Consider the following 12,364-nt stretch of genomic DNA (forward strand, 5'->3'; position numbering starts at 1 on the left):
CCCCCTGGACGGTCATTCTTCACGGGACTTCTGGCGGAACCATGCTGCGTTCGCTTCTTTTCGACTGCACATAATGTAATGAGTAATGGATTTATGGAAGGAAAGCAAGCCAGAAACAACCAAAGACGGGAGAGCAGAGCCGCCGCGAAGCAGGACTTATATTCTTTTGCATATATTCAATGGCGGTTCATGCTTGGTCAGAGAAGGCTTGAGATTGGGCGACGCTTTGGAGAGGGAGGAGTTCAGAACAAGGAGGCGGCTTCTCGCAGCGCGACTTGGCTACGATTGGTACACAGCTTGTAGTAGATGGATGAGCAGATCTACTTTGTTGCCGTGTAGCTTGGTCTTATTTGAGAGAAGTAAGAGAGCCGATTTGGCATATATGAAGATTGCCTTGCGTTCCGTTTAGGGCTCGACCACTTCTTCCCTGCTATGAGAGCTGCACAGTTCTACCAAACTGTGAAGTTCCGTGTCTGCATATGACCGGACGGACATCCGCAGGGGAGCAGACTGGCGCCAGATTGGCAGTGCAGACTGCTGCAAGGACACGTGCCTTTTCATGAGATGCAGATATCACGTCCTGCTAACCTGCTAAGCTCAAGCCAGAGTAGATCGTGTTCAAGACTGAATGAAGCCCTCACTTTGGAAGCCTCCGGTCGTGCCCGCCCGCCCATTCGCCAAGTAATGCCTATCACGTACGAACTTCAGTATATGTCTGAAGTCCCGCAAAGCAACGACTAATTCGATATCCACGTTCGTCATTACCGCTCCTTCTTCTTGGAAGCTTCATCGGCTTCCCTTTCGCTCTGATCATCCTTGAAAGCCACAACAACATACGAGATCAGAACGACATTGGCCACCAGAGCCGCCAAACCTCCAGCATATGTCGCGTTGCCTGAAGAATGATGTTAGTAAGGCAACGAATCCAATTCATGGGGAAGAGCTTTCAATGTACCGCCAAATATTGTATGTCGCGTCAGAAAATAGCTTCCAATTGGGAATGTGATCATGGCGAATGTGAAGCCGAGCAGTTTGTAGAGGACGGACCTGGTGATCGACGATTAGCATGATGTCGTTTGCGTCTGGGTGATATGTGTAGATGGACGTACGAAGGAACGGCGGGAGAGATGTCGGACTTGACTTCCGCTCTCGTCTCATCTTGGTCTAGATGTGTCTTTTCTGAGGTGTTGATTCTTCGTGTTGCCATGATTGTCCGGATAAAAGTGAGATAATTGTTGTTGGCGACGATCTTTGTTCGAGGCTGGCTGTTGATGGGTGGCTATTCTAGTGTTCTGGCTGGACCCTGGCTCATTCCAAAGCTTGGTCAACCTTGTCCTGCCCTGCAAGCGACTTCTTCACTTCAGCCCTCTCAACTGCGCATTTGCGGCCGTACGTCCCGGTAACCACTGCTTTGCAAATACACATCGGGCGGCGCTTTGTTTTCTGTACCGGATACCGACCCTATACGACGACAGTTCAGGCAAATAAAGTTTGCATATACCGCATCTGCGCTTTGTCCAGCCCTCACTTTCGGCGACGCAGCAGCGGCCTCACTCACAGCACTGACTACGCCAACTTTTTACGTGCCAATGGACCGACTTGACCCGATCGAAGACACACCGGTGAAGAGGCGGAAGTTGGATCACACGAGCGATCTGAGTAGTCAGAAGGCGTGGAACTCTCAGGAAGACGACGGAGAACAATTCACCGAGAACGACTTCCAGACTGCCGCAACGCTGCCCATATCGAACACGCAGAAACGGCAACTGCAGTATAGTCCGGCACAACTACACGCAGATCTCAACACCTCGTCAGCACCACCACAGCGACCCTCGCAATCTTCATACATCACCCAGCCAACCCAACCGATACGCCCGAGTCCGGATGTTCAGGTTCCGCGCTCCTCGCCTACTGCACCCTCGCCGCAGAGACCGGCTACAAAGCCTTCAAGCAGTCTGCTGGCCCGCGCAATAGCCCCTCCAGGCACTACTTTCCGCCGACCACCGAATGTGCAGCCCAAGCCGACACCAGTGAACCTTGACGACAGCGATGATGACCCACCTGTCCAGCACAGTAATGATGAGCCAAAGCAGAGCTTCAGCACCAACCTCAAGCCGACCAATTTCAAGAAAGCTGGTCGTGGTCCGGAAGAGCGTATTCGAGACTCTCCGCGCCAGACACCATCCAATAAGACCACGCCCTTTAGGGCTATGGTTTCTGAGTTCAACTTCAAGCAGCCTGTAGGACCTGCTCGGCCGGCTGATGACATGGCCAGCGCATACGGGAGTGCCTCGAGGCCGCCGCGGCTGCAGCAACTCGCACCGAGACAGACTGGACCAGCACGTGCTATACCCATTGGGTCACCGACGCTGATGCCACAGTACAACACCATCCACGATATACAAGACTACGTCCTCCGAAGCAAGGTTATGCCGATCCAGTCGGCATTTCCCTACTTCTCAATTAGCCAGATTGTAAGAGCGCTGGAGGCTAGAAGAGGCAATGTACATGACGCTATGGCATATTTGTGCGAAGTGCAAGAAAGGGCTATAGCATCGCCTGATCCACTCAATCAGAGTTCCCCTTTCAATCAGAGTCCTGTACAGAGAAGGGGTATGGCTACGTCAACGTCACAACAATTTGCGACAGCCCCGACGCAACCTCCTCGCAATGCTGCTAAGCAGGACATTCGTGCCAAGCAAACTATCGCAGAGAAGTATCGTGCCTCGAGGAAGCCGGCGAAGAAGATTGTAGACTCCGACGATGAAGATGAAGACGAGGACGATGTCGTCCTATCGAAGAGCAGGACAATACGGGGTCGAGAACCATCGCTTACACCACCCTCTTCTCCGCCACTTGCTCCTCGCTCGCGGCGTCGACTTCAGAATAAGACTATTATCGAGGTCGATTCAGATGATGGCGAAGAGGGAGAAGGAGACTCTGGCGTTGTTGAGGATGCTGCTAGCGACTTTGAGGAGGATGCTAGACTTAAGTCCTCGGAGCAAGAAATCCTAACCGAACAAGTGCAGGAGATGCGCGAGGAACGACTGCTTAAGATGCTGAATGAGTGCACCATCCACGATCTGGCAGAATTGACCGCGAAACCTCAAGAGATGATCCAATTTGTTCTGGAGAAACGGCCATTCAACACCTTACACGAAGTACGAGAAATTGTTCAAGAGACGTTAACAAAAACTGGAAAGAAGTCGAAGAAGTCTAAAGCTGTTGGCGAACAACTTGTCGAAGAGTGTATGGAGGTTATGTCTGGTTACGATGCTGTGGACGAACTTGTTGTTAGATGCGAGACACTCGCGCAACCTCTACGTGAAGCCCTCAAAGGCTGGGGTGTAGGAGAGATGGATGGCGAGCTTCAGCTTACAAAGCTCGAAGAAGCGCACGACTCCGGGATCGGCACTCCTGCTAGCTCGACGGCAGACGACAATGGTCCGCAGAAGCCAAAATCCAAAGACTGGATCGAGCAGCCGAAGAATATGAGCACTGATATGACCATGAAGGATTACCAGCTCGTGGGTCTGAATTGGCTGTACATGCTTTTCAAGAGGAAGCTGTCCTGCATTCTAGCAGATGATATGGGTCTTGGGAAGACCTGCCAAATCATCGGCTTCCTGTCACATTTGCAGCAGCAAGACGTGGATGGTGTTCACCTGATCATCGTCCCGGGATCAACGCTCGAGAACTGGCTGCGAGAGTTTGAACGCTTCGCCCCCAATCTGCATGTCCGACCATATTACGGCGCTCAAAGCGAACGAGCAGAGCTTCAGTATTCCATACAGGAAGACTGGGCTTCGATCGATGTTATCGTTACGACCTATGACATGGCGGTCAAGAAGGACGACAATAGATTCTTGCGAAATCAAGGTCCATGGTCGGTCTGTGTATACGATGAAGCGCACATGCTTCGTAACCCAAAATCGGACCGTTACTCCCAGCTCACCCGTATCGGCGCGGACTTCAAGGTCTTGCTTACGGGCACACCGCTACAGAACAACTTGCAAGAGCTGATCGCCATCCTGGCCTTCATCATGCCGAAGATGTTCGAGGAGAAGCGTGACGACCTCGACTTCCTCTTCAAGCATAAGGCTAGCACAAAAGACACCTCGCATGCTGCGCTGCTATCCAGCGACCGTATCTCTCGAGCACGATCGATGATGACACCCTTTATCCTGCGACGAAAGAAGCAGCAAGTGCTTGATCTACCCAAGAAGGAGTCGCGAGTGGAGTACTGCGACATGACGGACTCTCAAGCTGACTACTACGCTCAGGTACTGGAGGACGCTCAGCGCTTCTTTGCTGAGAAGAGCATGCCTGGTGCAAAGAAGAACGCGAAGAATGGCAGCTCGAATGTTATCATGGCTCTTCGCAAAGCGGCTATTCATCCATTGCTCTCCCGTCGAATCTACGATGACAAAAAGATCGACAAGATGGTTGCTGCTCTCAAGAAGACCGAGGACTTTGGCGAGAACACACCTGAAAAAATTCGAAGCTACATCAATGGCGATGCAGCGGGGTCGTTGAAAGGCGGTGATTTTGGCCTGCACACCTTTGCCTACGGACATCCCGCCCTTGCAAAGCGCTTTGCCCTCAAAAAGCAAGAGTGGATGGACTCTGGCAAAGTGCAGAAATTCAAGGAGCTTGTTGAGGCGTATGTCGCGAATGGCGATCGGCTACTTGTGTTCTCGCAATTCACCACGCTAATGGACATTTTGGAAGCTGTGCTGGAGACTCTCGACATCAAATTCATGAGACTGGATGGCTCGACGAACATGGCAGATCGACAAGAGATGATCGACACCTTCACCGATGACACGACAATCCCAGTTTTCATGCTATCCACTCGTGCTGGTGGCGCTGGTATCAACTTGGCAGCAGCGAACAAAGTCATCATCTTTGACTCTGGCTTCAACCCTCAGGATGACATTCAAGCGGAGAATCGTGCTCATCGTGTCGGCCAGACTCGCGAGGTTGAAGTCGTTCGCCTCGTGACTAAGGGCACCATCGAAGAGCAAATCCACGCGCTTGGAGCGTCCAAGCTTGCTCTGGACGAGCGTGTTGCTGGTGAAGGCGCCACTGCCGCGGAATCTTCGCAAGTCGAGAAGCAAGGCGAGAAAATGGTCGAAGACATGTTGGCCGAGCAGTTGGTCAAGAAAGAAGTCGCCAAAAAGGAGGAGGGGGAACCTGCGGAGGAGCCTGCTGAGGACCTCAAAGACGCTTTCGCGAAAGGCCTTGCGGGCGAAGGGGTGGATGTCAAGTCGAAACAGGCACAGTTCTAGGGAAGCAAGTCAGTGGCAGGAACATTGTCCGCCGTACAACAATGTGCGAGAAGGCGAAGCGTGAGCTGCAACATCGACATGATTGAACGATAATGTTGGATTGCATGAATGAATGCATATTGGTCGCGAGACAGTGTCTCTCGACATGTATTTTGGATTCGCATGGCCTGTACGAGTGCTGAGGCGAGGAAAGCCTTTCGAATCGCTCGCCGAAATAGACGTGGTCGAGCTCTTGGAAGGAAACGTCGTGCATGTAGAAATGTACATCAGGAAGAGAAGAGCGTTGACTCTTCGAAATGCCGTAATGAGCACGCTCGTCAAAAGTTCCATGCGTCCATTGCTAGCATCTGATAATATGGTGGCCGTCTCACTGCACAAGCCAGCGAAGGATTTCGGAGCTCGGCCAAGGCCAAGCTGGCAAGCTTGCCCGCGCTCAAACATCCCACCTCTCGCGAACACATCATCCAGATAGGGCAGGCGGCAGCGGCAGCGGCAGCGGCAGCGGCAACAGCGAACACGGCATTGGTATGTTTTCTATTCTCAATTGATATCCCTTGACTCTCTGTCATCTGCATCCACCTCCACCGTCACAATGGAGAAGTTCCTCCCCATAGCTACCGAGCACCACGCTCCCAGGACAGCTCCCATTCGCATGATAATTTTGACCTGCCTCACTTTCATTCTCTGCATCACATGGTTCTCCCAGCTCCTCCCAGACTTGACTAGCCACCCTCAGCAACACGGAAAGAAGCAGAAAGCGTGCCAACAAGTCCCCGCCCTCTTCCCATCCTCACAAACCGAAAAGCTCAAACAAGCCTACGACTTCCTCTTCACAGAAACCTTCCAGAATGCTTCAATCTCTAGACTCTCAGGAGCCGTACAGATAAAAACCGAATCCTTCGACGATCTAGGCAAAATCGGGGAAGATGCAAGATGGGACGTCTTCTACCCTTTCCACAACTACCTCGCCAAAACCTTCCCTCTCATCCACACGCAGCTCAAAGTCGAGAAGGTGAATACGCACGGTCTGCTCTATACGTGGACTGGGAGTGATGATGGGAAGAGGAAGCCGATTGTTTTGATGGCGCATCAGGATACTGTGCCTGTGGATATGGATACGCTGGATAGCTGGACACATCCTCCTTGGTCGGGGTACTACGATGGAGAGAAAATCTGGGGGCGAGGAGCTTCCGATTGCAAGAATTCTTTGATTGGGATTTTGGAGACTTTGGAGGGACTGTTGGAGGCGGAGTTTCGGCCTAGTCGCACGGTTGTTTTGGCTTTTGGGTTTGATGAGGAGTGTAGTGGGAGACAAGGTGCGGGTCATCTTTCGGAGTTTCTTTTTGAAAGGTATGGGGAGGATGGGGTTGCGGCTATTGTGGATGAGGGGATGGGGTGGCAGATGGCTTTTGGGAGGGGGTATGCGACTCCTGGGGTTGCTGAGAAGGGGTATACGGATGTGAGTATTACGGTGAGAACGCCGGGCGGGCATTCTTCTATTCCGAGCGATCACACGAGTATTGGGATATTGGCGGAGATCATCACGTCCATCGAGAGTCAGCAGTACCCGACTTTCCTAGCGAAAGATAACCCATTCTACGGTTTCCTCCAATGCGGAGCCGAATACTCTCCGGACTTCCCAAAGAAGTTGAAGAAACTCCTCGGTGAACGGTCTGAAGGCAAGGAGACCTGTGCCGCCAAACACAAAGACAAAATTGCCCAGGAAGCCGCCAAGATCAGCAAGGAGTCTCAATATCTAATGCAGACCTCTCAAGCCGTGGACTTGATCAAAGGCGGCACGAAAACCAACGCTCTTCCAGAAGCCGCCGTTGCAGTCGTAAATCACCGCATCAATCTCGGTCAAGAACCTGAGGATGTTTGGACACACATCACCCACCTCGTCCAGCCCATCGCCAAAAAATACAACCTCACCCTCAACGCTTTCAACGGCCAATCCGCCGGCTACAAAGCCATCTCCCTCTCCACCTCCGACACAACCCTCCGCGTAGCACCCATCACCCCCACCGCCATCGACACCGTCAACCCCTTCTCCGTCCTTTCTGGCACTATCCGCGCCCTCTACGGCGAAGACACTATCGTTGCCCCCGCCCTCATGACTGGCAACACCGACACGAGATACTATTGGAATTTGACCAAGAATATTTTCCGTTTTGGACCGGGTTATGTGAAGGAGGAGGAGACTGGGGTGGGGAAGATTCATACTGTTGATGAGAGTGTTACGGTTAGTAATCATTTTAAGGTTGTTAGGTGGTATCATTTGTTTATTAGGAATTTTGATGAGGCGGTTTTGGTGGATGATTGAATGATTGATGATGAAATGGAGAAGTTGGGGGGGTTGGATGGATGATAGGTTGGAAGATTGTAATGCTCAGCCAGTTATACGGACAGTATAACAGATACGAAAACAGCTCGGCAATGCAGCGCGAAGAGATCCAGGACTGGATGCAAAAGACGCTCGTCAGGTCTCTCACTTCACGTCGGTCCCTCATATAACTATCTTCAAGGGCCGAGCGAGGTCAGCTGAAGACTAATAAATATAAACCACGATTACACAGAGTCAGTCTCTTTTGGATGCGCGCCCAACCTAGGTATAATTCCTTCACGCTGCCTCCCTTCAAGGACGAAATGAAATGCCATTGCTGCAAATGCGAGCCTTCAAAAATCTGGTGTCTCCGCTTCAGAAAAGCAGCAGGATCAAAAATTCCACGACAAAATCTATAAAGCACGAGGCCAGCACGAGACGAGTGTTTCAATCTAATAATTCTTTTATAAGCTACATGTTTTTTTTTTCTATTTTCTAGTCTGATATATCACTCCAAGGGGAAAAAAACATATCGAGAAACTGAGATTATTTCCTTTTCAGACAAACAAACCAAAAATCCGTAAATCTTCCCAAGGTCCAACATACCCTATCTCCTCCCTCAAGCAACACTCATCTATCTCCTCAAGCATCCTCCTCAAAATCTCAAAAAAAAAACCTTTGAGTTCCGAATACCTATCCCTCCTTCCTACGTACCCCGACTCTTCTCGCCAGGCACACGATTCAAAATCCGAGAAAAAGAATGTTTGGGGGGGGGGGGGGGGGGGGGGTTTCAAAAAAGACGGCTGATGAATGAGAATTTTTGTTTTCTCTTTCATATATAAAGGTTGATTTGGGGGTGGAGAAGAAGTTTTGGGGGGACGACTCTAGAGAAGATTTTTTTTAACATGGAGATCAGGTTTCCATTTATATATGTGCATGTGCAAATTTGGATTTGTATTCTGTTGTGGATTTGAGAGAATGCGAGGTTGTGGAGTGGAGTGGGATGGAAAGGTCAAAGAGTTGAGGGTGTTTAGGGCGAAAATTCGGGATTTGAAGGGTGGTTTTGAGGATGGGGCTAGGGAAGTGATTCTGTTTGGGATGGGAGAGAGAGGAGAGGATGGGGAGGTTTATGAGGGTGGCAGAACAGGAAAAGGAAGCGGGACGCGTGGGAATGAGGGCGGCGAGGAAAGTAAGGAGAATATTTGGCTTAATACCGCGGCGAGGATTGAGGTCGATGCTTTATAGTGAAGGAAAAAATTGACAGGTAGTGTGTGGGACGTTTGGATGAGTGACTTGCCTCTCCGCTTCTGTGGATGTTCATGGTGCTTTCTCGTTATCATTCACATTGAGTCTCCAGCTCAGACTCAAGGACTCCTACTGAAAGCACTCTCCAGCTAGTCATGTGCGTCACTGCGCTACTCCATCTTGAGCGCCCAAGACGCTTCATGACCACCATTACATACAATACCCGATTGCGTTATGAAGATGCTTCAATGCCCTCAATGTGGACCATTCCAGCTTTCTCCAATGCAATGCATAGTTCCAATGTGCGCGCTGCGATGCCTTTGCCGTTGCCGTTGCCGTTGCCACACAAGATGTCCAAGCCAAGGAGAGTGATGCAACTTACCGTAGTAGTGAATTGCGAGCTCAGGTCGCTGCATTGGAGGTGAAGCCACTGTCACGACGCTGCTGAGATCTTGCTTCAGCCTCTCGACGGGCGTTGTCAAGCCTCTTCTGGAGCTCTTCTCTGGAAATGCGAAGAGGGTGTCTTGGGATGCGTTGGCGCTACTATGGTCAGCCTGCACTTGTGTAGAAGAGAATATAAGAAATTTTCGTCGTGCTTCGTTATCTCAATATACTGTTTATGCTATACTTGTGAGGATGATATGCGCGGATTATCATGCGCCATTGCTCACCTCGTCCTTTGCGCCGCCGTTGGCCGGTTGCTCGCTTGATTGCGAACCACGTCGCTTGCCGTCCGATGCTGCACTGTATGTTGATCCCTCACGGCTGAGGCGATACTCATTCTTCTTGGACCTGCTAGCCATCAAGTCTCCGGACTCTCGACTACGACGCTTGGAGGCAGGTGTACGGGAGCGTGAACGGGAGCTGTCGTCGCGAGCTCGACGGCGCGGTGGTGATCGTGAGCGGGATGGTCGACGTCGGCGCCTGTCTGGAGGTGAGCGAGAATCATCAGAGTAAGAAGGTGATCGGCGGCGTCTCCGCGGTGGAGGCGACCGCGATCTACGCCGAGCCGGTCCATTGCTACTGGACCTGTTCCTCCTCCGAGGTGGTGAGCGAGATCGAGACTCGGGGGACGAGGTGTTGCGGCGTCTGCGCCAACGTGGCGGGGAACGTGAGCGAGATGGCGATCGACCATATGATGGCGAGCGTCGACGTCGAAGAGGATTGTCGCGTCCACCGCGGCCTCCGCCGGGCACGTAGCTGTCAATGCCGCTTCTCGAGTCTCGTCCGCCTCTTCTTGGTGGTGATCGGGAGTCGCGTGACATTGGACGTCGGTCTGAAGAACGATCGCGGCCGCGACCTCGACCGCCTCTGCCGCCTCTACCTCGCTGGCCACGCTCTCGCTCTCGCTCGCGGACCCGTGCTAGCTCACGTTCGCGCTCACGCTCGTCAGCTTCTCGTTGTCTAGCCTCTTCACGTGCCTTGTCTTCTGCAATCTGCGGAGTGGTCAGCCATGTGTCCAAATGCAGAGCGTAGAAGATTTCCTCACCCTCTCCTGTATGAGCTCCAGCTTCTTCGCCTCAAGCAGCTCTTTCGGGATGCCATTCGGGCTGTCCTGTGCGCTGAGGCACAACTTCCACAATTCGAGGCAGAATGGCGCGGCGTCCTTGTCGAGAAAGCCAGTGATATCGGTCTGAAGCTGCTTGATGTTGGGCTGTTGTCTGGTTAGCACACGTGTAAGAGATGTGTGGTATTCCCGGCGTACCGATTTTGACCCCTCAATAATGGTGAAAATCATCTCCGTCACCACGTCGTCGTCGCTGTTGAGGATCTTGGCGATCTCGTCCGACACCCATTTCTTGATCACCGGCAGATTGACCTTGGTCATGTCAACTTTCTTGTTGAAGATGTCTGGATACTTGGTCATACGCATGGCGCGCGCATCAGCGCCAGTCTTGAGCGCGGCCGGCATCTTGTGTGTTGGTGTGTCCAAGTGCAGAAAGCGAAGTTGGCAGAAAGAGGTAGACGAGGCGCAGGTGGAGAAAGCTCACACGGATGAGTGCTGCTGCCAGAGCAGGTGAGAAGTGGAAGAGGTGAGAAGTCACTGTTTGATCTTCTCTTGACCTTTGGTTGTCGGAGCCCGAGCCGACAAGCCGCTCCCGCAGATGCATGCCCACATCCACATCCACTCAACCACTCTGGAGTCGGCTGGCTGTCTCATGACAACACCTTGCATCAATAATATCGACCCTGAACGAGACTGCCAAAATGAAAGTCGCCGATTTTCTATCGGATCTGACGTCCTTGCAAGTCTGCGTATGTGCTGCGCTAGCATGTGAGAGCCACAGCTTTCTGACATGAAGCAGGACCCAAACGCAGCACTTGCACTGGTATCGGAACGGCCAGATAATGGTGCCCAAGCCAATGGTGGGCCGGTTAAGAATGACGATGACCAGGACCTCAAGCGAGCAAAAGATCTCCTCAGCCTTCACAGCGAAGTCAAAGTCGCACATGTGGATGGGACTGATAAAGAGCTCAACCAAGCACGAGAGGACGTCGCCAAGGTGCTCAGCACTCTTTAAAGCCTGCCTTACCTACCGGCATCACCTATAAAGACTTGATCGACCTCGAGCCATCGACTACGAGAGCTCCTTTTGCGTCTAGAACAAGTTCTGGAAGATCGAGCGCCAGAGGGCAGCTGTCTTGCATGAACATCTTGTTACCGACATTTCGACCGTCTGGATATAATTCGCAGCCTGACCTGTCTTGGATCAGGAGCAGCAACGCCATAACTCCTTGACATGCCTCCAGAACACACGCAAATGCCTATTGCTCGAAGAGACAAGGTTGCGACAAAGTCATACCCACCGCAAGGCGACGCGAATACCCCTTGTATACAGCGTCTGATCACATCGGAGTGAAAGTGGGTATTCCCCAAACCCTTGCTCCTCATGGATTATAGCGAATAGAAACTTGTTATTCAGCGGTCCGACCCTAGTCACTTTCACTCCGATGTGGTAAGACGCTGTAGAGACACGCATCATCCAAATCCAGTGATGCTGGGGCAGAACAGCGAGTTATGTTACGTTCATAGCCACATGGCGGTCAATTGCTCTCACGACCATCGAACGGCGCTCAGACGTGGAGATGAAGTGCATCTAGCACCGAAGTCTCGCCCGATAGCACGGCTTTCACTGTTACGAGGAAAGAATATTCACCGATTCTTCCGCTCGCTAATAAGCCCAGAGCGAACTTTTCAGCTGCAGACAAAGTGCCGCATCAAGATGCCATTTTCCCCGCATGCACTCCAGATCGGTCCTCCACATACCCAGGTCGATCTAGTCAAATGCTCGCATTCTGATTTGCTAAAGCCTGGCAAGTATAATTGCTCGCCATCGATCCAGGAACAGCTGCCATTCTTGAACAAGCGCTTAGGGCTTCTCGGTTGCTTCGGTACAATGAGTGACGGTGTTAGTGCGGAAGATGGGAGTTGGACTCGGCCGTTGCCCTGGCTGAACATCGCTGACATCTGAGCAAATGAGTATGAAATATAAAGCAGGCATCG

General features: G+C 51.8%; 6 protein-coding genes across 6 annotated transcripts; 4 read left to right on the forward strand and 2 right to left on the reverse strand.

Annotated features, from left to right (window-relative positions):
• Nucleotides 1-377: 377 nt before the first annotated feature.
• Nucleotides 378-1,228, reverse strand: MYCFIDRAFT_57788 (uncharacterized protein). The gene is made up of 3 exons (XM_007931562.1): nucleotides 1,110-1,228; nucleotides 956-1,047; nucleotides 378-895 (listed from the first exon to the last, which is right to left on the reverse strand). The coding sequence occupies exons 1-3, from the start codon at nucleotides 1,205-1,207 to the stop codon at nucleotides 762-764; spliced, it is 324 nt and encodes a 107-aa protein (XP_007929753.1). The 5' UTR covers nucleotides 1,208-1,228; the 3' UTR covers nucleotides 378-761.
• Nucleotides 1,229-1,484: 256 nt separating this feature from the next.
• MYCFIDRAFT_216347 (uncharacterized protein) lies at nucleotides 1,485-5,594 on the forward strand. Its single transcript, XM_007931756.1, has one exon. It carries the CDS (start codon nucleotides 1,590-1,592, stop codon nucleotides 5,289-5,291), a length of 3,702 nt encoding a protein of 1,233 aa, XP_007929947.1. The 5' UTR covers nucleotides 1,485-1,589; the 3' UTR covers nucleotides 5,292-5,594.
• On the forward strand, nucleotides 4,850-5,839 carry MYCFIDRAFT_208697 (uncharacterized protein; the record flags this gene model as incomplete). The annotated part of the gene is made up of 2 exons (XM_007931757.1): nucleotides 4,850-5,649; nucleotides 5,675-5,839. Exons 1-2 carry the CDS (start codon nucleotides 5,404-5,406, stop codon nucleotides 5,837-5,839), a joined length of 411 nt encoding a protein of 136 aa, XP_007929948.1. The 5' UTR covers nucleotides 4,850-5,403.
• A 104-nt stretch (nucleotides 5,840-5,943) lies between these two features.
• Nucleotides 5,944-7,614, forward strand: MYCFIDRAFT_34215 (uncharacterized protein; the record flags this gene model as incomplete). Its single annotated transcript, XM_007931427.1, has 1 exon — nucleotides 5,944-7,614. The coding sequence occupies one exon, from the start codon at nucleotides 5,944-5,946 to the stop codon at nucleotides 7,612-7,614; it is 1,671 nt and encodes a 556-aa protein (XP_007929618.1).
• Nucleotides 7,615-9,437: 1,823 nt separating this feature from the next.
• Nucleotides 9,438-10,771, reverse strand: MYCFIDRAFT_216349 (uncharacterized protein; the record flags this gene model as incomplete). The annotated part of the gene is made up of 3 exons (XM_007931758.1): nucleotides 9,438-10,222; nucleotides 10,349-10,513; nucleotides 10,565-10,771. The coding sequence occupies 3 exons, from the start codon at nucleotides 10,769-10,771 to the stop codon at nucleotides 9,662-9,664; spliced, it is 933 nt and encodes a 310-aa protein (XP_007929949.1). The 3' UTR covers nucleotides 9,438-9,661.
• A 296-nt stretch (nucleotides 10,772-11,067) lies between these two features.
• MYCFIDRAFT_34761 (uncharacterized protein) lies at nucleotides 11,068-11,381 on the forward strand (the record flags this gene model as incomplete). Its single annotated transcript, XM_007931458.1, has 2 exons — nucleotides 11,068-11,115; nucleotides 11,166-11,381. 2 exons carry the CDS (start codon nucleotides 11,068-11,070, stop codon nucleotides 11,379-11,381), a joined length of 264 nt encoding a protein of 87 aa, XP_007929649.1.
• Between the last annotated feature and the right edge of the window lie 983 nt (nucleotides 11,382-12,364).

Source organism: Pseudocercospora fijiensis, assembly GCF_000340215.1.
Source record: "Pseudocercospora fijiensis CIRAD86 unplaced genomic scaffold MYCFIscaffold_8, whole genome shotgun sequence".
Lineage (NCBI taxonomy): Eukaryota > Fungi > Ascomycota > Dothideomycetes > Mycosphaerellales > Mycosphaerellaceae > Pseudocercospora > Pseudocercospora fijiensis.

Coding starts and splice junctions, on each gene's coding strand:
- MYCFIDRAFT_57788 (XM_007931562.1), bottom strand. CDS start 1,207: ATGGCAACACGAAGAATCAACACCTCAGAAAAGACACATCTAGACCAA. Junction 1,048..1,109: donor ATCTCTCCCGCCGTTCCTTC/GTACGTCCATCT, acceptor GTCGATCACCAG/GTCCGTCCTCTACAAACTGC. Junction 896..955: donor GCGACATACAATATTTGGCG/GTACATTGAAAG, acceptor ATCATTCTTCAG/GCAACGCGACATATGCTGGA.
- MYCFIDRAFT_216347 (XM_007931756.1), top strand. CDS start 1,590: ATGGACCGACTTGACCCGATCGAAGACACACCGGTGAAGAGGCGGAAG.